General features: G+C 39.0%; 1 protein-coding gene across 1 annotated transcript in view; it reads right to left on the bottom strand.

The window, feature by feature from the left end:
• Positions 1-17,699, bottom strand: part of mapre1b (microtubule-associated protein, RP/EB family, member 1b) — a 29,421-nt gene extending 11,722 nt beyond the window's left edge. Inside the window, exons 1-3 of the mRNA XM_061926026.1 lie at positions 17,545-17,699; positions 11,701-11,838; positions 5,868-6,013 (exon numbers count right to left, since the gene is read on the bottom strand). Of these exons, the coding sequence (XP_061782010.1) occupies positions 5,868-6,013; positions 11,701-11,821 (267 nt within the window). The 5' untranslated portion in view covers positions 11,822-11,838; positions 17,545-17,699. The remainder of the gene's footprint in view (positions 1-5,867; positions 6,014-11,700; positions 11,839-17,544) is intronic.
• Positions 17,700-21,113: the final 3,414 nt, after the last annotated feature.

Genomic DNA, 21,113 nt, shown 5'->3' with positions numbered 1-21,113 from the left:
GACCCGACCCGCGGATAAAATCTAATTTTTTTTTATTTCATCCGCCCGATCCGCGGCTAATCCGCGGACTCCGCGGTTGTGCCCGCAAACCGCGCATCTCTATTCAACAAGTTTTTAGTTTTTTTAATATATTTTTTACAAATAGTTCAAGAAAGACCACTACAAATGAGCAATATTTTTGCACTGTTATACAATTTAATAAATCAGAAACTGATGACATAGTGCTGTATTTTACTTCTTTGTCTCTTTTTTTTCAACCAAAAATGCTTTGCTCTGATTAGGGGGTACTTGAATTTAAAAAAATTTCACAGGGGGTACATCACTGAAAAAAGGTTGAGAACCACTGCTATAGTGCATAGCTGATTAAAAAAATAATCATATCTAAGTGGGCCAAATCACATCTATTAGAAAATAATCTAAATTGACTAGTCACTTGATTATAATAATAAGACATTTAAATTGTTAATGTGCTGCTGGTATGACCACAGTGTGCACATATGTATTCCACTGAATGCTCAGGGTGTTTGTGCGTTTGCTCACACACATGAAACATTAGAGGGAACATTGCTCCGCACGTCAACATCAAAATGCAGAGGCAAACATTTCCAGATCAACACCGTATGAAAAAATAGTGATTTTTTTTAGTTGTGATTTCCTTCTCTGCATGAAAGTTTAAAAGTAGCATATATTAATGCAGTATGAAGAAGAATGTTTTAATGTAGACACATAGAATCATCATACTGCTGTGATTATATGCATCAAGTGTTCATTCAAGGCTAAGGCTAAATATCCACATATACAGGTAAAAGCCAGTAAATTAGAATATTTTGAAAAACTTGATTTATTTCAGTAATTGCATTCAAAGGGTGTAACTTGTACATTATATTTATTCATTGCACACAGACTGATGCATTCAAATGTTTATTTCATTTAATTTTGATGATTTGAAGTGGCAACAAATGAAAATCCAAAATTCCGTGTGTCACAAAATTAGAATATTACTTAAGGCTAATACAAAAAAGGGATTTTTAGAAATGTTGGCCAACTGAAAAGTATGAAAATGAAAAATATGAGCATGTACAATACTCAATACTTGGTTGGAGCTCCTTTTGCCTCAATTACTGCGTTAATGCGGCGTGACATGGAGTCGATGAGTTTCTGGCACTGCTCAGGTGTTATGAGAGCCCAGGTTGCTCTGATAGTGGCCTTCAACTCTTCTGCGTTTTTGGGTCTGGCATTCTGCATCTTCCTTTTCACAATACCCCACAGATTTTCTATGGGGCTAAGGTCAGGGGAGTTGGCGGGCCAATTTAGAACAGAAATACCATGGTCTGTAAACCAGGCACGGGTAGATTTTGCGCTGTGTGCAGGCGCCAAGTCCTGTTGGAACTTGAAATCTCCATCTCCATAGAGCAGGTCAGCAGCAGGAAGCATGAAGTGCTCTAAAACTTGCTGGTAGACGGCTGCGTTGACCCTGGATCTCAGGAAACAGAGTGGACCGACACCAGCAGATGACATGGCACCCCAAACCATCACTGATGGTGGAAACTTTACACTAGACTTCAGGCAACGTGGATCCTGTGCCTCTCCTGTCTTCCTCCAGACTCTGGGACCTCGATTTCCAAAGGAAATGCAAAATTTGCATGGTTGGGTGATGGTTTGGGGTGCCATGTCATCTGCTGGTGTCGGTCCACTCTGTTTCCTGAGATCCAGGGTCAACGCAGCCGTCTACCAGCAAGTTTTAGAGCACTTCATGCTTCCTGCTGCTGACCTGCTCTATGGAGATGGAGATTTCAAGTTCCAACAGGACTTGGCGCCTGCACACAGCGCAAAATCTACCCGTGCCTGGTTTACGGACCATGGTATTTCTGTTCTAAATTGGCCCGCCAACTCCCCTGACCTTAGCCCCATAGAAAATCTGTGGGGTATTGTGAATGGGAAGATGCAGAATGCCAGACCCAAAAACGCAGAAGAGTTGAAGGCCACTATCAGAGCAACCTGGGCTCTCATAACACCTGAGCAGTGCCAGAAACTCACCGACTCCATGCCACGCCGCATTAACGCAGTAATTGAGGCAAAAGGAGCTCCAACCAAGTATTGAGTATTGTACATGCTCATTTTTTTCATTTTCATACTTTTCAGTTGGCCAACATTTCTAAAAATCCCTTTTTTGTATTAGCCTTAAGTAATATTCTAATTTTGTGACACACGGAATTTTGGATTTTCATTTGTTGCCACTTCAAATCATCAAAATTAAATGAAATAAACATTTGAATGCATCAGTCTGTGTGCAATGAATAAATATAATGTACAAGTTACACCTTTTGAATGCAATTACTGAAATAAATCAAGTTTTTCAAAATATTCTAATTTACTGGCTTTTACCTGTATATGGTGTATCTTGTATATTTTCTGTTACACCCCCCCCTAGGGAGAAGAAAATATTTTGCACCCCCCCCCACTTTCAACCATGAATATCAATAGTATAATTTGCCTATAAAATTGTTATAAGTATACCTCTGCATACCATTGTAAGTTTATTAACATGAAAAGGTCTCTCCCACCGTGGTTCCAGTGAAGCCAAGTGCTACATACCCTTCATCACATTCTACTGACGCAAAGAAGCATGTCCCCAGAGGTTACACCCGCCCCCCTGGCATCACAACGCGCCCGCCAAGGAGGCCCACCACACTATTTGAGAAGGACGGTCACTAGCCTAACATGCATGTTTGTGGGACGTCACAGACTGTATTGTATGTATTTGTATTAGCTTGAAAAGGTCATGCATGACTTTGCTCTCTCCTGAAAGTGACTTCTGCCCTCTGCTGGCTGCCACGCAGTACTGCAGCAGTCTGCACACTTTTTACACCTCACTTTTAAATGATGCAAGAGCCATCTTTTGTGTTACTACAAAAGCCAAAAGCAGTGAAGTTGTCAGGTTGTGTAAATGGTCAATAAAAAGAGAATACAACAAATCCTTTTCAACTTATATTCAATTGAATAGACTGCAAAGACAAGATATTTCATGTTCACACTGAGAAACTTTCTTCTTTTTTGCAAATAATCATTAACTTGGAATTTAATGACAGAAAAGTTGTCAATGGGGCATTTTTACCAGTGTGTTACATGGCCTTTCCTTTTAACAACACTCAGTAAAGGTTTGGGAACTGAGGAGACACATTTTTGAAGTGGAATTCTTTCCCATTCTTGCTTGATGTACAGCTTAAGTTGTTCAACAGTCTCCCTTCTCATATTTTATTTTCAATGTCTGGACTACAGGCAGGCCAGTCTAGTACCCACACTCTTTTACTATGAAGCCACGCTGTTGTAACACCTGGCTTGGCATTGTCCTAGTGAAATAAGCAGGGGCGTCCATGATAACAACATATGTTGCTCCAAAAGCTGTATGTACCTTTCAGCATTAATGGTGCCTTCACAGATGTGTAAGTTACCCATGTCTTGACCACTAATACACCCCCATACCATCACACATGCTGCCTTTTACACTTTCACCCTAGAACAGTCCCCATGCTTCGTTTCCTCTTTGGTCCACAGTTTCCAAAAACAATTTGAAATGTGGACTCGTCAGACCACAGAACACTTTTCCACTTTGCATCAGTCCATCTTAGATGAGCTCGGGCCCAGCGAAGCGTTTCTGGGTGTTGATAAATGGCTGTGGCTTTGCACAGTAGAGTTTTAACTTGCACTTACAGATGTAGCGACCAACTGTAGTTACTGACAGTGGTTTTCTGAAGTGTTCCTGAGCCCATGTGGTGATATCCTTTACACACTGATGTGAGGGTGAGTAATATCATGGCTTATGTGCAGTTATTTCTCCAGATTCTCTGAACCTTTTGATGATATTACGGAGCGTAGATGGTGAAATCCCTAAATTCCTTGTTGAGAAATGTTGTTCTTAAACAATTTGCTCAGGCATTTGTTGACAAAGTGGTGACCCTCGCCCCATCCTTGTTTGTGAATGACTGAGCATTTCATGGAAGCGGCTTTTATACCCAATCATGGCACCCACCTGTTCCCAATTAGCCTGTTCACCTGTGGGATGTTCCAAATAAGTCTTTGATGAGCATTCCTTAACTTTCTCACTCTTTTTTGCCACTTGTGCCAGCTTTTTTGAAACATGTTGCAGGCATCAAATTCCAAATGAGCTACCGTATTTTCCGCACCATAAGGCGCCCTGGGTTATAAGCCACGCCTTCAATGAACGGCATATTTCAAAACTTTGTCCACCTATAAGCCGCCCCGTGTTATAAGCCGCATCTAACTGCGCTAAAGGAATGTCAAAAAAACAGTCAGATAGGTCAGTCAAACTTTAATAATATATTAAAAACCAGCGTGATGTGGGCGCGCATGGAGTCGTATATCAACATGGACGGAGCTGCGTGAAAAAAGCCACCCGGCCTCTTCGCGTAAACTTAAACTTCCCTTAACCACTCGCTCATCTTTTCTTCATCCATCCATCCCTTCGAGTTAGCTTTTATGATGACGCCGGCTGGAAAGGTCTCTTTTGGCAAGGTCTTCCTTTTGAATATCACCATGGGTGGAAGTTTCTGGCCATTAGCATGGCAAGCTAGAACCACAGTGAAGGATGACTTCTCATTCCCTGTGGTGCGAATATTCACCGTACGTGCTCCCGTTGTATCCACAGTGCGGTTCACAGGAATATCAAAAGTCAGTGGAACCTCGTCCATGTTGATAATGTTCTCTGGCCGGATCTTTTTTTCAGCTATCTTGTTTTTACAATATGCACGGAAAGTAGCCAGCTTTTCTTGAAAGTCTTTAGGCAGTTGCTGTGAAATAGTAGTCCGTGTGCGGATGGAGAGATTGCGTCTTTTCATGAACCGTAAACCTGTCGCTTAGTAGGAGCCATTTTGTGGTCTTTACAGATGTAAACACACAAAGGAAATGAAACGTAATATCCGCGCGCTTCTTCTTCTTCTACGCGGGCGGGTGGTTGCTTACAGTAGAAGAAGAAGCGCTTCCTGTTCTATGGGGGCGGGTGCTTACCTTGGCGGTTGCTTGCGTAGAAGAAGAAGCACTTCCTCTTCTACGGGGAAAAAAGATGGCGGCTGTTTACCGTAGTTGCGAAACCGAAACTTTATGAAAATGAATCTTAATATTAATCCATATATAAAGCGCACCGGGTTAAAAGCCGCACTGTCAGCTTTTGAGTAAATTTGTGGTTTTTAGGTGCGGCTAATAGTGCGGAAAATACGGTAATATTTGCAAAAAATGACAAAAGTTTCTCAGTGTGAACATGAAATATCTTGTCTTTGCAGTCTATTCAATTGAATATAAGTTGAAAAGGATTTGTTGTATTCTCTTTTTATTTACCATTTACACAACCTGACAACTTCACTGCTTTTTGGTTTTTGTATTTAAAACATGAGCCTTCATAAAGTTCCATGTTAAATAGGGATGTTATGATCAGGGTTTTATGATACCAATCATCCAGTAGCGAGATCAGTTGATACCGATCACTTGTATTAAGTGTAAATGATCTCACATAGGTATGTTGAGTGCTATTGACAGTTAATATAAACACAATATTTGACATTAGTGCTGGGTGATGAAAGAATATCAATATATATTGTCATAGACATGTAAATAATATCAATAAAAATGTGTTGTATAAATCCACCAGTGCAGGAAGTGTTGACTCCTGTATATAGCGCCATCATGGACACTACTGCTAAAGTGTGGGGGTGGCATGGATTTAAACAATGTGATGTTTCCTCCTGCCAGTTACTGATGACATCCACCGCCTTGCTCAACATAAAGTCAATGACAACTAGAAACAACAAAAGCAGAAACCCGCCTCAGAGTCATGGCGACGTCTCGGTACTCACTTTGTCCACGCCCATCTTCTTGAAGGCAATCTGCAGGAGCTTGTAGTTGTGAATGTACTCGTGCTCCAGCTTGGCGCCAAACTTGACTCTCTTCAGAGGCAGCGAGCCCGGGAACAGCAAGTCCATGAACTGGCAGTAGGCAGCACCTGCGAACAAACAATGTCTTACTTTAAAAGCCTCATTTTTACTCTCTCTTCTCACTCCATGCAAAGAATCAATGGGCAGGAAACAAGAAAGGTGCAGCCAAACTTGACAGTTGATACTGGTAAATGATTGGCTGTTAGCGTGTCACTCCTACTGATCAGTGATCAGCCAACCTTGCTTCGCAACTTACGCTTTTGTTCGACAAATAAAAAAACATTATGTGAACACATTTTTTATTGATGATTACATGTCTATTGCGATATATTAGTGATGGGTCCGGCAACACCGATGCATCGCATGCGTCGAGCTCATAGAGCAAAACCCTGTGTCGGTGCGCGTACCGCTTTTAGAAAGTCACGTGACCGATTATGAGCTGTTTTGGTCACGTGACCGATACGCCAACTGTGTCGCACTGACGCCTCCTCTGTGCCCTGAGAGCGTGTCTTTTCTACAACCGGAGAAATAATAACTAAGAGAAATCGTCTAAAATGTAATATGTCGGAATTTTTTTTTTTTTTTTTTTTAAATAAAAATGTGTAAAAAAATTACATTAAAAAAATTCCCAGTCCACAATCATCCACAACACGTTCTCTTAGATTTCCATGTTATGATACATGTTCACATTATTTATTGACTATATCTAAAAAAGATAAAAATATATTTTTATTTAAATGAAGATATGAAATAATCCTAAATGAAATACAATGACTTGGTTTATATTATTGTATATACTAGGGCAGGGGTCACCAACGCGGTGCCCGCGGTCACCAGGTAGCCCGTAAGGACCAGTTCACACCTGTTCTAAAAATAGCTCAAAGAGCAGCACTTACCAGTGAGCTGCCTCTATTTTTTAAATTGTATTTATTTACTAGCAAGCTGGTCTCGCTTTGCTCGACATTTTTAATTCTAAAAGAGACAAAACTCAAATAGAATTTGAAAATCCAAGAAAATATTTTAAAGACTTGGTCTTCACTTGGAATAAGCGGTAGAAAATGGATGGATGGATGGGTCTTCACTTGTTTAAATAAATTCATTTATTTTTTACTTTGCTTCTTATTACTTTTAGAAATACAATTTTAGAGAAAAAATACAACCTTAAAAATGATTTTAGGATTTTTAAACAAATATACCTTTTTACCTTTTACATTTCTTCCTTTTCTTTCCTGACATTTAAATCAATGTTCAAGTAAATTTTTATTTTTTTATTGTAAAGAATAATAAATATTTTAGCTTCTGTTTTTTCGACGAAGAATATTTGTGAAATATTTCTTCAAACTTACTATGATTAAAATTCAAAAAAATTATTCTGGCAAATCTAGAAAATCTGTAGAATCAAATTTAAATCTTATTTCAAAGTATTTTGAATTTCTTTTAAAATTTTTGTTCTGGAAAATCTAGTAGAAATACTGATTTGTCTTTGTTAGAAATATAGCTTGGTCCAATTTGTTAAATATTCTAACAAAGTGCAGATTGGATTTTAACCAATTTAAAACATGTCATCAAAATTCTAAAATGTATCTTAATCAGGAAAAATTACTAATGATGTTCCATAAATTATTTTTTTAATTTTTTCAAAAAGATTCAAATTAGCTAGTTTTTCTCTTCTTTTTGTCGGTTGCATTTTGAATTTTAAAGAGTCGAAATTGAAGATAAACTATGTTTCAAATTTTTATTTTTATTTTTTTCGTGTTTTCTCCTCTTTTAAACCGTTCAATTAAGTTTGTTTTTTTCATCATTTATTCTCTACAAAAAAATCTTCCGTAAAAGGAAAAAAAAATGTACGACGAAATGACAGACAGAAATACCCATTTTTTTTATATACCGTATTTTCCGCACTATAAGGCGCACCTAAAAACCACAAATTTTCTCAAAAGCTGACAGTGCGCCTTATAACCCGGTGCGCTTTATATATGGATAAATATTAAGATTCATTTTCATAAAGCTTCGGTCTCGCAACTTCGGTAAACAGCCGCCATCTTTTTTCCCGGTAGAACAGGAAGCGCTTCTTCTTCTACGCAAGCAACCGCCAAGGTAAGCACCCGCCCCCATAGAACAGGAAGCGCTTCTTCTTCTACTGTAAGCAACCACCCGCCCGCGTAGAAGAAGAAAAAGCGCGCGGATATCACCGTACGTTTCATTTCCTTTGTGTGTTTACATCTGTAAAGACCACAAAATGGCTCCTACTAAGCGACAGGGATCCGGTTCATGAAAAGACGCAATCTCTCCATCCGCACACGGACTACTATTTCACAGCAACTGATATACCTGTGAACCGCACTGTGGATACAACGGGAGCACGTACGGTGAATATTCGCACCACAGGGAATGAGAAGTCATCCTTCACTGTGGTTCTAGCTTGCCATGCTAATGGCCAGAAACTTCCACCCATGGTGATATTCAAAAGGAAGACCTTGCCAAAAGAGACCTTTCCAGCCGGCGTCATCATAAAAGCTAACTCGAAGGGATGGATGAAGAAAAGATGAGCGAGTGGTTAAGGTAAGTTTAAGTTTACGCGAAGAGGCCGGGTGGCTTTTTTCAGCAGCTCCGTCCATGTTGATATACGACTCCGTGCGCGCCCACATCACGCTGGTTTTTAATATATTATTAAAGTTTGACTGACCTATCTGACTGTTTTTTTGACATTCCTTTAGCGCAGTTAGATGCGGCTTACAACACGGGGCGGCTTATAGGTGGACAAAGTTTTGAAATATGCCGTTCATTGAAGGCACGGCTTATAACCCAGGGCGCCTTATGGTGCGGAAAATACGGTATATAAATGTATTTATTTAGGTATTCTTGTTTAAATCACACTTAGGTGTAACTTACAAATAACAATATATTTATTTATTTAAGTGTGTATCAAACTGGTAGCCCTTCGCATTAATCAGTACCCAAGAAGTAGTTTTTGGTTTCAAAAAGGTTGGTGACCCCTGTACTAGGGCATCAAATCAGTGTCAGTTGAGTCGGTCCATAGGTTGCCTGTAGGGATTTTTAATGTCCAGCAGATGTCAGTATTTAGTGACACAGTATCAATACAGTTTTGCAATGTGTCGAAACGCTTCATGACGCCTCATCAACCCATCACTACGATATATATTGATATTGTTTTATCTCCTAGCTCTACGATACAACTCCATTGTGCACAAGTGGGTTTGCTCGGAGTACAACCTCAATCCCCGCCATTTTGGTTCCGTGGCGGAAGGCAAGGGAGTTACTCAACTGTTTGCAATTCAGAATAAAAAACACACAAAAAAAGGCGAGAAGAAGAGGAAGCAGGTAAATATTGCAACCTTCAATGTAATGCCAGTAAATGATTTGGGACAACACTACAATAGATGCCTGCTATTTGCAGTTCAAAGACACGGGCGAGTGGCAAAAAACACAAATAACCTAAACTAGGGATGTAATAAGGGAAACAAACTGGGGGTTAGTGTTACACTTTTAAAATAAAATGATTATCAAATTGATAATTGCACTCACAGATAGGGTTGCAATCTACCACAGGAAGTGTGGAAATATTGACCATTTATTGAGTATTCAACGTTGGACACCATCCATGGGAATGAATGGGGGAATGACAATAATGATATATTATTGGGCACTTGTCTATATGCTGCTGCATCTTTGACGTAGCTCTTTGCACCGCCTTTCTGCCTACATTGGTTGGGGTGAAATGTCTCCACACATCACACGTGGCATTATTCTCTTTGTATTTACTTATTCTTGTCAAACACTAATGCAATGCCACACAAAAATAAATAAACAGTCAGCTAAACAATTGGAGTAGTCTTTAAAAATATGTTACTGATGGACAAATGAATAGACATAGGCTAGATCAGGGGTGCTCACACTTTTTCTGCAGGCGAGCTACTTTTCAATTGATCAAGTCGTGGGGATCTACCTCATTCATATATATTATTTATATTTACTTATTTATGAAACATATGTTTGTGTTAACAAGTTAAAGGTGTTTAATGATAATACAAGCATGTTTAACACATATAGTTAATATTGTTAACAAGTTAAAGGTGTTTAAAGATAATACAAGAATGTTTAATACATATAGTTAATATTGTTAACAACTTAAAGGTGTTTAAAGATAATACAAGCATGTTTAACACAGTTAATATTGTTAAAAAATTAAAGGTGTTTAAAGATAATACAAGCATGTTTAACACATATAGTTAATATTGTTAACAACTTAAAGGTGTTTAAAGATAATACAAGCATGTTTAACACATATAGATTCCTTTCTTTCATGAAGACAAGAATATAAGTTGGTGTATTACCTGATTGTGATGACTTGTATTGATTGGAATCAGACAGTGGTGCTGATAATGTCCGCATTTTCGAATGGAGGAGAAAAAAAAGTCCTCCTTTCTGTCCAATACCACATGAAAGTGGTTGGTTTTTGGCATCTTATTTGTCCAGCTTCCGTACTCCTTTGTATACACTTTACAAGAAATACATTGTCGGCAAACTCCGTAGCTTGCTAGCTTGTGCGCGCCAGCTTTCTGAGACTCTTATTTTGTTAGCGCAACTGTGCAGTCGGTCTTTGGAGTTTTGACGACAGGTACGGCGCCAGAGTCTGTTGAAATAAAGTGTTTCTCGCCTTCCGGTCGGTAATTTTAATGAGCTGGCAGCAGCCAGCGTCATCTCAGAAGACCCTCGGGTGCCGTGAATGTCAATCAAGTGACGAAAGTGACGTCATAGTGAAGATTTATGATCGCTCATTTTTAGGACTATTTTTTTTAATGCCTGGCTGGTGATCGACTGACACACCCTCCGCGATCGACCGGTAGCTCGCGATCGACGTAATGAGCACCCCTGGCCTAGATGAATAAATGAACAGTCAATCAGCATGCTAAATCAAACGATAAGCTACATTCTTGTATGACAACAGAAGGCAGAGGAAACTACACCTTTTGATTTAGTATTTGCTATTTGAACTTTACACATCACAAAAAAGGTCAATTCTGATCGCTAACATTGTTAGCATAAATGAATGGGATTTAACAGTCAAAATTAGCATCAGGGCTAACGGAGAAATATTTTGTGTTCATTATTAGACTGTGGTGGTACATAAACCTAGCTAGCTAGAGATATTGGCCCCAAAATCATTGAAGAAGCACAGGAACAGCTAGCTAGCTTGAGTAGTCTACAGTTACAAGCAATTACACTTAAATACCATACATCAAATATATTTACTCCATCAACACTTACCTGACTGGATGAAGTCCTTGGGCTCAAATACTAGTGTGGCCTCAATAGCCCTGCTGTAGTGTGGAGCATGCTGGCAATTATCTTGGCATGCACTGCACATGTGATGGAGGAATGCACAGTACAGGGTTGAAATTCTACTGAATTTGCATTAAAATCAGGTTGTTTTAGCTAATAATCATGCTGCAAGATCTAGCATGTTGCGTTCAATGTTTATTCCCATGGAAAATTTCCAACTTTGAATATTCCCGGAATTTTGCAAGCCTACTCACGGAGCGGCGGTACAGCTCATTTACTGGACAAGGAAGCTAACGCGCTAATGACTGGCTAGTTGGCTTAACTGCTAAAATGAAAACAAGAGACATTAACACGTTCCATACCCCCAATCTAAAGGAACACAATTATTAATATCACACTACTGTCCGAGCAACGGAGGTCTTCAACTGTGCACAATGAGCACCGTCCTCACCTGAGCACAACATCTCGATCTTGTTGAGGTTCATCTGCAGGGAATCATTGATCCAGACCAGCATGTCATGGCGACTCAAGTTGTCGCTGGTCACTGAGGTGGAGTAGACGTTCACAGCCATTGTCGGTCAGCAGGTGCCTGCGGGAGGAGGAGGACACACCCAAAGGCTTTCCTAATAAATATATCGTTTTTAAGCATTCACGACAATAAAAAAGGAAAACAAATACAGTAGAAATTGTCACCGTCGCCAACGAGGAAGTGACCAATATCCATCAAGTGTGTCTAGCCCCGCCCCTTCTACACAAGGGCATATCAGTGCCTAACGCTCTCTGCAGGGGAGTAAACAAACCCAACCTTTGGAGGACAACAGGGCAGGCATCGCTGATACCGATACTTTTCACTTGGACATTTTGTGGCGTTTGCCTTTTATTTTGTTAATCCTGACTATAGGCAAAGAAAACTATTTTATTATCCATTTTCTTACGCTTATCCGAGGTGGGGTCGCGGGGGCAGCAGCCGAAGCAGAGAAGCCCAGACTTTCCTCTCCCCGGCCACTTGGTCCAGCTCTTCCCGGGGGATCCCGAGGCGTTCCCAGGCCAGCCAAGAGACATGGTCTTCCCAACGTGTCCTGGGTCTTCACCGCGGCCTCCTACCGGTCTAACGTGCCCTAAACAGGCGTTCAGGTGGCATCCTGAGCAGATACCACCTCATCTGGCTCCTCTCCATGTGGAGGAGCAGCGGATTTACTTTGAGTTCCCCGCGAATGGCAGAGCTTCTCACCCTATCTCTAAGGGAGAGACCCGCCACCCGGCGGAGGAAACTCATTTGGGCCGCTTGTACCCGTGATCTTGTCCTTTCAGTCATAATTATCCATTCATCCATCTATCCATTTTCTATCGATTGTCCCTTATGGGGTCGCGGGGGGTGCTGGAGCCTATCTCAGCTGCATTCGGGCGGAAGGCAGGGTACACCCTGGACAAGTCGCCACCTCATCGCAGGGCCAACACAGATAGACAACATTCACACTCACATTCACACACTCACATTTATTGTTAGGGGTGTAACGGTACGTGTATTTGTATTGAACCGTTTCGGTACGGGGGTTCCGGTTCAGTTCGGAGGTGTACCGAACGAGTTTCCACACGGACATATTAATCAACTTTATTTATAAAGCACATTTAAAATTTACCACAAGGGTAGCCAAAGTGCTGTACAATGGGCAGGTTAAAAGATAATACGAGTACTGAGCAAACACAACACAACACGATAAAAAATAAATAAACAAATAGAATAAATAAAAACAGGTTCACAGCAGGTGCATTGTGGGGCGCCATTGCAGGATGGATATCACTCAGTGTTAAAAGCCATGGAATAAAAGTATGTTTTTAAGAGAGATTTAAAAACAGGAAGAGAGGAGGCTTGTCTAACACTCAGGGGTAGGTCGTTCCAGAGCTTGGGAGCAGCAACGGCGAAAGCTCTGTCACCTCTAAGCTTCAGCCTTGAGTCAGGGACCGTCAGTAGCAGCTGATCGGCTGATCTTAGGGATCGGGTGGGGCAGTAAGGCTGAAGGAGGTCGGAGAGATAGGTTGGCGCAAGGTTTAGACATTTAAAAACAAATAAAAGGAGTTTAAAATTGATTCGATAACGCACAGGGAGCCAGTGAAGGGACGCTAATACCGATATTAAGTAGCGTAACACACGTTGTGTAAACAATGCACAACACACGGCATGCTAAAAGGTAACGGGCTAGGATAGACTGACCATACGTCCTCTTTTCACCGGACATGTCCTCTTTTGCGGAGCTGTCAGGGCGGAGTTTCTTAAATGCCTCAAATGTCCAGCATTTTGAGTTAGGGTTGCGTGTATTTTCAATGTACGTTCAGGGTTAAGAAGGGGTTAAAAACAAAACAAACAGCAGCATTGGTGAGGGAGGGGCAGAGACAGAGAGAGAGAGAGAGAGTTCTGATAAACGCGCATGCGTCGCCAGGCTTTGCTTTTTATCCATAGATTTATCACATTTAATTTGTTATTATCTATAGCAGGGGTGTCAAAAGTGTGCCCCGGAGGCCATTTGCAGCCCACAGCTAATGTTTTAAAGGCCCACGGCACATTCTAAAAATACTATTCAAATAAACAAAAACATAACAAAAGTGAAATTAAAAAGCTTAAAGGTTAAATGTAATTTAGAAAAAGTTGCAATGTTGATTAATAAATAATAAATAAATAAATAAATGGGTTATACTTGTATAGCGCTTTTCTACCTTCAAGGTACTCAAAGCGCTTTGACATTATTTCCACATTCACACACTGATGGCGGGAGCTGCCATGCAAGGCGCTAACCAGCAGCCATCAGGAGCAAGGGTGAAGTGTCTTGCCCAAGGACACAACAGACATGACTAGGATGGTAGAAGGTGGGGATTGAACCCCAGTAACCAGCAACCCTACGATTGCTGGCACGGCCACTCTACCAACTTCGCCACGCCGTTAGGGCTTCTGTAGGAGGAAAACATGACACAAACCTCCCTAATTGTTAGAAATCCCACTGTTTATATTAAACATCATTCTCTGATGAGAGTATATGGCCAGCGCCGTTTTGTCCTACTAATTTCGGCGTTCCTTGAACTCACCATAGTTTGTTTACAGTCTCCGATGCTGCCACAAAGACGTGTTTTATGCCACTCCTTCTTTGTCACATTTTGTCCACCAAACGTTTTATGCTGTGTGTGAATGCACAAAGGTGAACTTTGTTGATGTTGACTTATTGGAGTGCTAATCAGGCATATTTGGTCAGTGCATGACTGCAAGCTGATCGATGCTAACATGCTATTTAGGCTAGCTTTATGTGCCTATTGCATCAAAATGGCTCACTTGTAGGTATATTTGAGCTCATTTAATTTCCTTTACTTATGTCCTCTGTGTATTTAATTATATTAGCATGTCTCATGACACATTATCTGTATATAATATTGGCTGCATTACTGATAGTTGTTTGTGTACCATTTTGTTCCAGACCACAGCAAACGTAACCCAGCTTGCAAAGATTGTAATAAATCCATTCGAATAAAACAAAGCTGTTTTTTTTTTCTTTCAAACTGTCATTGCTCAAAACATAATATTGAATCAAAATCAATGTTATTATGAATTATTGACCTATCCAAGGTTCCCATTACTTCACATCAAATATTACACTCAGAAAAATATTTTTGGTGGAAGATTTTGCAAATTTGGTAAATAAATAACCCAAAAATGTATATTTTGTTGTTTTCTTACTGTACCGAAAATGAACCTCTAAACCGAGGTACGTACCGAACCGAAATGTTTGTGTACCGTAGTTGCCGGTCATAATTACAGGTAAAAGCCAGTAAATTAGAATATTTTGAAAAACTTGATTTATTTCAGTAATTGCATTCAAAAGGTGTAACTTGTACATTATATTTATTCATTGCACACAGACTGATGCATTCAAATGTTTATTTCATTTAATTTTGATGATTTGAAGTGGCAACAAATGAAAATCCAAAATTCCGTGTGTCACAAAATTAGAATATTACTTAAGGCTAATACAAAAAAGGGATTTTTAGAAATGTTGGCCAACTGAAAAGTATGAAAATGAAAAATATGAGCATGTACAATACTCAATACTTGGTTGGAGCTCCTTTTGCCTCAATTACTGCGTTAATGCGGCGTGGCATGGAGTCGATGAGTTTCTGGCACTGCTCAGGTGTTATGAGAGCCCAGGTTGCTCTGATAGTGGCCTTCAACTCTTCTGCGTTTTTGGGTCTGGCATTCTGCATCTTCCTTTTCACAATACCCCACAGATTTTCTATGGGGCTAAGGTCAGGGGAGTTGGCGGGCCAATTTAGAACAGAAATACCATGGTCCGTAAACCAGGCACGGGTAGATTTTGCGCCAAGTCCTGTTGGAACTTGAAATCTCCATCTCCATAGAGCAGGTCAGCAGCAGGAAGCATGAAGTGCTCTAAAACTTGCTGGTAGACGGCTGCGTTGACCCTGGATCTCAGGAAACAGAGTGGACCGACACCAACAGATGACATGGCACCCCAAACCATCACTGATGGTGGAAACTTTACACTAGACTTCAGGCAACGTGGATCCTGTGCCTCTCCTGTCTTCCTCCAGACTCTGGGACCTCGATTTCCAAAGGAAATGCAAAATTTGCATGGTTGGGTGATGGTTTGGGGTGCCATGTCATCTGCTGGTGTCGGTCCACTCTGTTTCCTGAGATCCAGGGTCAACGCAGCCGTCTACCAGCAAGTTTTAGAGCACTTCATGCTTCCTGCTGCTGACCTGCTCTATGGAGATGGAGATTTCAAGTTCCAACAGGACTTGGCGCCTGCACACAGCGCAAAATCTACCCGTGCCTGGTTTACGGACCATGGTATTTCTGTTCTAAATTGGCCCGCCAACTCCCCTGACCTTAGCCCCATAGAAAATCTGTGGGGTATTGTGAAAAGGAAGATGCAGAATGCCAGACCCAAAAACGCAGAAGAGTTGAAGGCCACTATCAGAGCAACCTGGGCTCTCATAACACCTGAGCAGTGCCAGAAACTCATCGACTCCATGCCACGCCGCATTAACGCAGTAATTGAGGCAAAAGGAGCTCCAACCAAGTATTGAGTATTGTACATGCTCATATTTTTCATTTTCATACTTTTCAGTTGGCCAACATTTCTAAAAATCCCTTTTTTGTATTAGCCTTAAGTAATATTCTAATTTTGTGACACACGGAATTTTGGATTTTCATTTGTTGCCACTTCAAATCATCAAAATTAAATGAAATAAACATTTGAATGCATCAGTCTGTGTGCAATGAATAAATATAATGTACAAGTTACACCTTTTGAATGCAATTACTGAAATAAATCAAGTTTTTCAAAATATTCTAATTTACTGGCTTTTACCTGTATATTATTCCAAAATATGTTAAAAAAAACAAACAACAAAAGACAATGTAATAATATCAACATAATACAAGTTAAAATAATAGGGATAATAGTGCAAAGCCAATAGTGTAAACATGTAAACAATAACAAAAATGGCATCTGTTCAAAGCATTGGCATTTTGCCCTCTCCCCTGACACATATTTGACTATATGCATACATTCATAAATATTAACAAAAAATAATACATTGAAAAGAACTACAAATCATATAACTCACCCCGCTAGTATCGACCTGATACCAACAAATCGGTTTTGAATCGATCCAACCTCAATGGCATGTGTCAAGTCATGTTCTCCATCAATTAAATGCGGCCTTATTTCCTTCTATCAATCCCGTCCTATTTACATTCCAGCTACAAAAAAAAAGTTGCTGGAATTGGAAGAGTTTGTATTATGAGTATCATAGTTGTGATTAAAACCAAGTCTGGGTGGGGAAATACAAAAAAAAACAAGCTAACAAGGCTCGCTGCTAGCTTAGCTTAGCAACTAGATATTTAGACTAGATATTTCCATGACTTGACGGGGGAGCAGAGGGATGAATATCATCATTTAAAGCACATTTACGCTAATATTTTTAAAATGTTTGTGATTAATGTGGCAGATGATGAAGTATGTTGATGTAAATGATGTCTGGTCTTAGTGAAGCTAACTAACGTGAGGCCCGTCACACCTTTCCCGCCCTAAAATGACTTTTATTCTTCTTCTTACTAGTGTTTCATGGCATAAACATGCACCACACTGCTTTAGTCTACATTACAATGCGCCATTAGGGTTATTAATAGTGAGAAGATGCGCTATTGAACAGAAAGTGACGCGGCTCATGGCGGAGACTTCGGCCTCCGGTCAGCGGACACACAAGTGGACACTACAGGTGGACCCACCTTTTAAGTCCAAAGTCGTGCTGGCTGTCGTCTAAAAGGTTTGCTCAGAGTCCAAAAGCAGCGGAAGAAAAGATGGAAGTGTTGTCTTCTTGGTTTTTTTTTTCTACTTCTTCCTCTTTTCATTTATTCTTCGTGGTGTTCGACGTCAGAGTGTGACGTCATCCTATTTACTCTTTACCGCCGCCTAGTGCTGCGGAGTGGACACACACACACACACACACACACTCGCAACACAAGGCATCCATCCATCCATTTTTCTACCGCTTGTCCCGAACATCATGTCATGGCTGTCTTGACTTTACAATCATTTCTACTACTCTTATTTTGTTGTGATGTAGTGATTGTAGCACATACTTGTTGGTCACAAAAAACATTCATGAAGTTTGCTTCTTTTATGAATTTATTATGGCTGAAAAGGGTGAAAAGTATACATACAGCAATGTCAATATTTGCTTACATGTCCCTTGGCAAGTTGACCTGCAATAAGGCGCTTTTGGTAGCCATCCACAAGCTTCTGCTTGACCACTTGACCACAGTTTTCTGACATGGACTTGTTTCTTCAGCATTGTCCACACCTTCAAGTCAGGACTTTGGGAAGGTCATTCTAAAACCTTCATTCTAGCCTGATTTAGCCATTCCTTTACCACTTTTGACCTGTGATCCTCCTGTATATATATATATACAAACCCCGTTTCCATATGAGTTGGGAAATGGTGTTAGATGTAAATATAAACGGAATACAATGATTTGCAAATCCTTTTCAAGCCATATTCAGTTGAATATGCTACAAAGACAACATATTTGATGTTCAAACTCATAAACTTTATTTTTTTTTTTGCAAATAATAATTAACTTAGAATTTCATGGCTGCAACACGTGCCAAAGTAGTTGGGAAAGGGCATGTTCACCACTGTGTTACATGGCCTTTCCTTTTAACAACACTCAGTAAAGGTTTGGGAACTGAGGAGACACATTTTTGAAGCTTCTCAGGTGGAATTCTTTCCCATTCTTGCTTGATGTACAGCTTAAGTTGTTCAACAGTCCGGGGGTCTCCCTCGTGCTATTTTAGGCTTCACATTTTCAATGGGAGACAGGTCTGGACTACAGGCAGGCCAGTCTAGTACCCGCACTCTTTTACTATGAAGCCACGTTGATGTAACACGTGGCTTGGCATTGTCTTGCTGAAATAAGCAGGGGCGTCCATGGTAACGTTGCTTGGATGGCAACATATGTTGCTCCAAAAGCTGTATGTACCTTTCAGCATTAATGGTGCCTTCACAGATGTGTAAGTTACCCATGTCTTGGCCACTAATACACCCCCATACCATCACACATGCTGCCTTTTACACTTTCACCCTAGAACAATCCGGATGGTTCTTTTCCTCTCCACGACGTCCACAGTTTCCAAAAACAATTTGAAATGTGGACTGGTCAGACCACAGAACACTTTTCCACTTTGTATCAGTCCATCTTAGATGAGCTCAGGCCCAGCGAAGCCGACGGCGTTTCTGGGTGTTGTTGATAAACGGTTTTCGCCTTGCATAGGAGAGTTTTAACTCGCACTTACAGATGTAGCGACCAACTGTAGTTACTGACAGTGGGTTTCTGAAGTGTTCCTGAGCCCATGTGGTGATATCCTTTACACACTGATGTCGCTTGTTGATGCAGTACAGCCTGAGGGATGGAAGGTCACGAGCTTAGCTGCTTACGTGCAGTGATTTCTCCACATTCATTTCTGAAGTGTTCCTGAGCCCATGTGGTGATATCCTTTACACACGGATGTCGCTTGTTGATGCAGTACAGCCTGAGGGATGGAAGGTCACGGGCTTAGCTGCTTACGTGCAGTGATTTCTCCACATTCTCTGAACCCTTTGATGATATTACGGAGCGTAGATGGTGAAATCCCTAAATTCCTTGCAATAGCTGCTTGAGAAATGTTTTTCTTAAACTGTTCAACAATTTGCTCACGCATTTGTTGACAAAGTGGTGACCCTCGCCCCATCCTTGTTTGTGAATGACTGAGCATTTCATGGAATCTACTTTTATACCCAATCATGGCACCCACCTGTTCCCAATTAGCCTGCACACCTGTGGGATGTTCCAAATAAGTCTTTGATGAGCATTCCTCAACTTTATCAGTATTTATTGCCACCTTTCCCAACTTCTTTGTCACGTGTTGCTGCCATCAAATTCTAAAGTTAATGATTATTTGCAAAAAAAAAAATGTTTATGAGTTTGAACATCAAATATGTTGTCTTTGTAGCATATTCAACTGAATATGGCTTGAAAAGGATTTGCAAATCATTGTATTCCGTTTATATTTACATCTAACACAATTTCCCAACTCATATGGAAACGGGGTTTGTAAGTTTATATGTGTATATATATATATATACATACATACGTACACATTTCCCCAAAAAATGCGACTTATACTCCAGTGCGACTTATATATGTTTTTTTCCTTCTTTATTATGCATTTTCGGCCGGTGCGACTTATACTCCAAAAAATACGTTATGTGTGTATATATATATATATATATATATATATATGTATATATATATGTATATATATATATATATATATATATATATATACATACATAACGTATATACATAACGTATTTTTACTTATACTCCAAAAAATATGTTATATATATATATATATATATATATATATATATATATACATATACACATACATAACGTATATACATAACGTATTTTTACTTACACTCCAAAAAATACGTTATGTATATATATATATATATATATATATATATATATATATATATATATATATATATATATATATATATATATATATATACATACATAACGTATATACATAACGTATTTTTACTTATACTCCAAAAAATACGTTATGTATATATATATATATATATATATATATATATATATATATATATATATATATATATACATAACGTATTTTTTATTATTATTATTATTATTATTATACTCCAGTGCGACTTATATATGTTTTTTTCCTTCTTTATTATGCATTTTCGGCCGGTGCGACTTATACTCCAAAAAATATGTTATGTATATATATATATATATATATATATATATATATATATATATATATATATATATATATATATGTATATATATATATATATATATATATATATATACACATATATATATATATATATATATATATATATATATATATATATATATATATACATACATAATGTATATACATAACGTATTTTTACTTATACTCCAAAAAATACGTCATGTATATATACATACTGTGTATATATATATATATATATATATATATATATATATATATATATATATATATATATATATATATACATATATATATATATATATATATATATATATATATATATATATATACATATATATATATATATATACACAGTATGTATATATACATATATATATATATATATACATATATATATATATATATATATATATATATATATATATATATATATATATATATATATATATATATATATATATATAAGTCGCACTGGAGTATAAGTCGCATTCTTTGGGGA

This window comes from Nerophis lumbriciformis, linkage group LG01, assembly GCF_033978685.3.
Source record: "Nerophis lumbriciformis linkage group LG01, RoL_Nlum_v2.1, whole genome shotgun sequence".
In the NCBI taxonomy this organism is placed as follows: domain Eukaryota; kingdom Metazoa; phylum Chordata; class Actinopteri; order Syngnathiformes; family Syngnathidae; genus Nerophis; species Nerophis lumbriciformis.
Note: the sequence above shows the minus strand (reverse complement) of the source record. Positions and strands in the feature narration are given on the sequence as shown.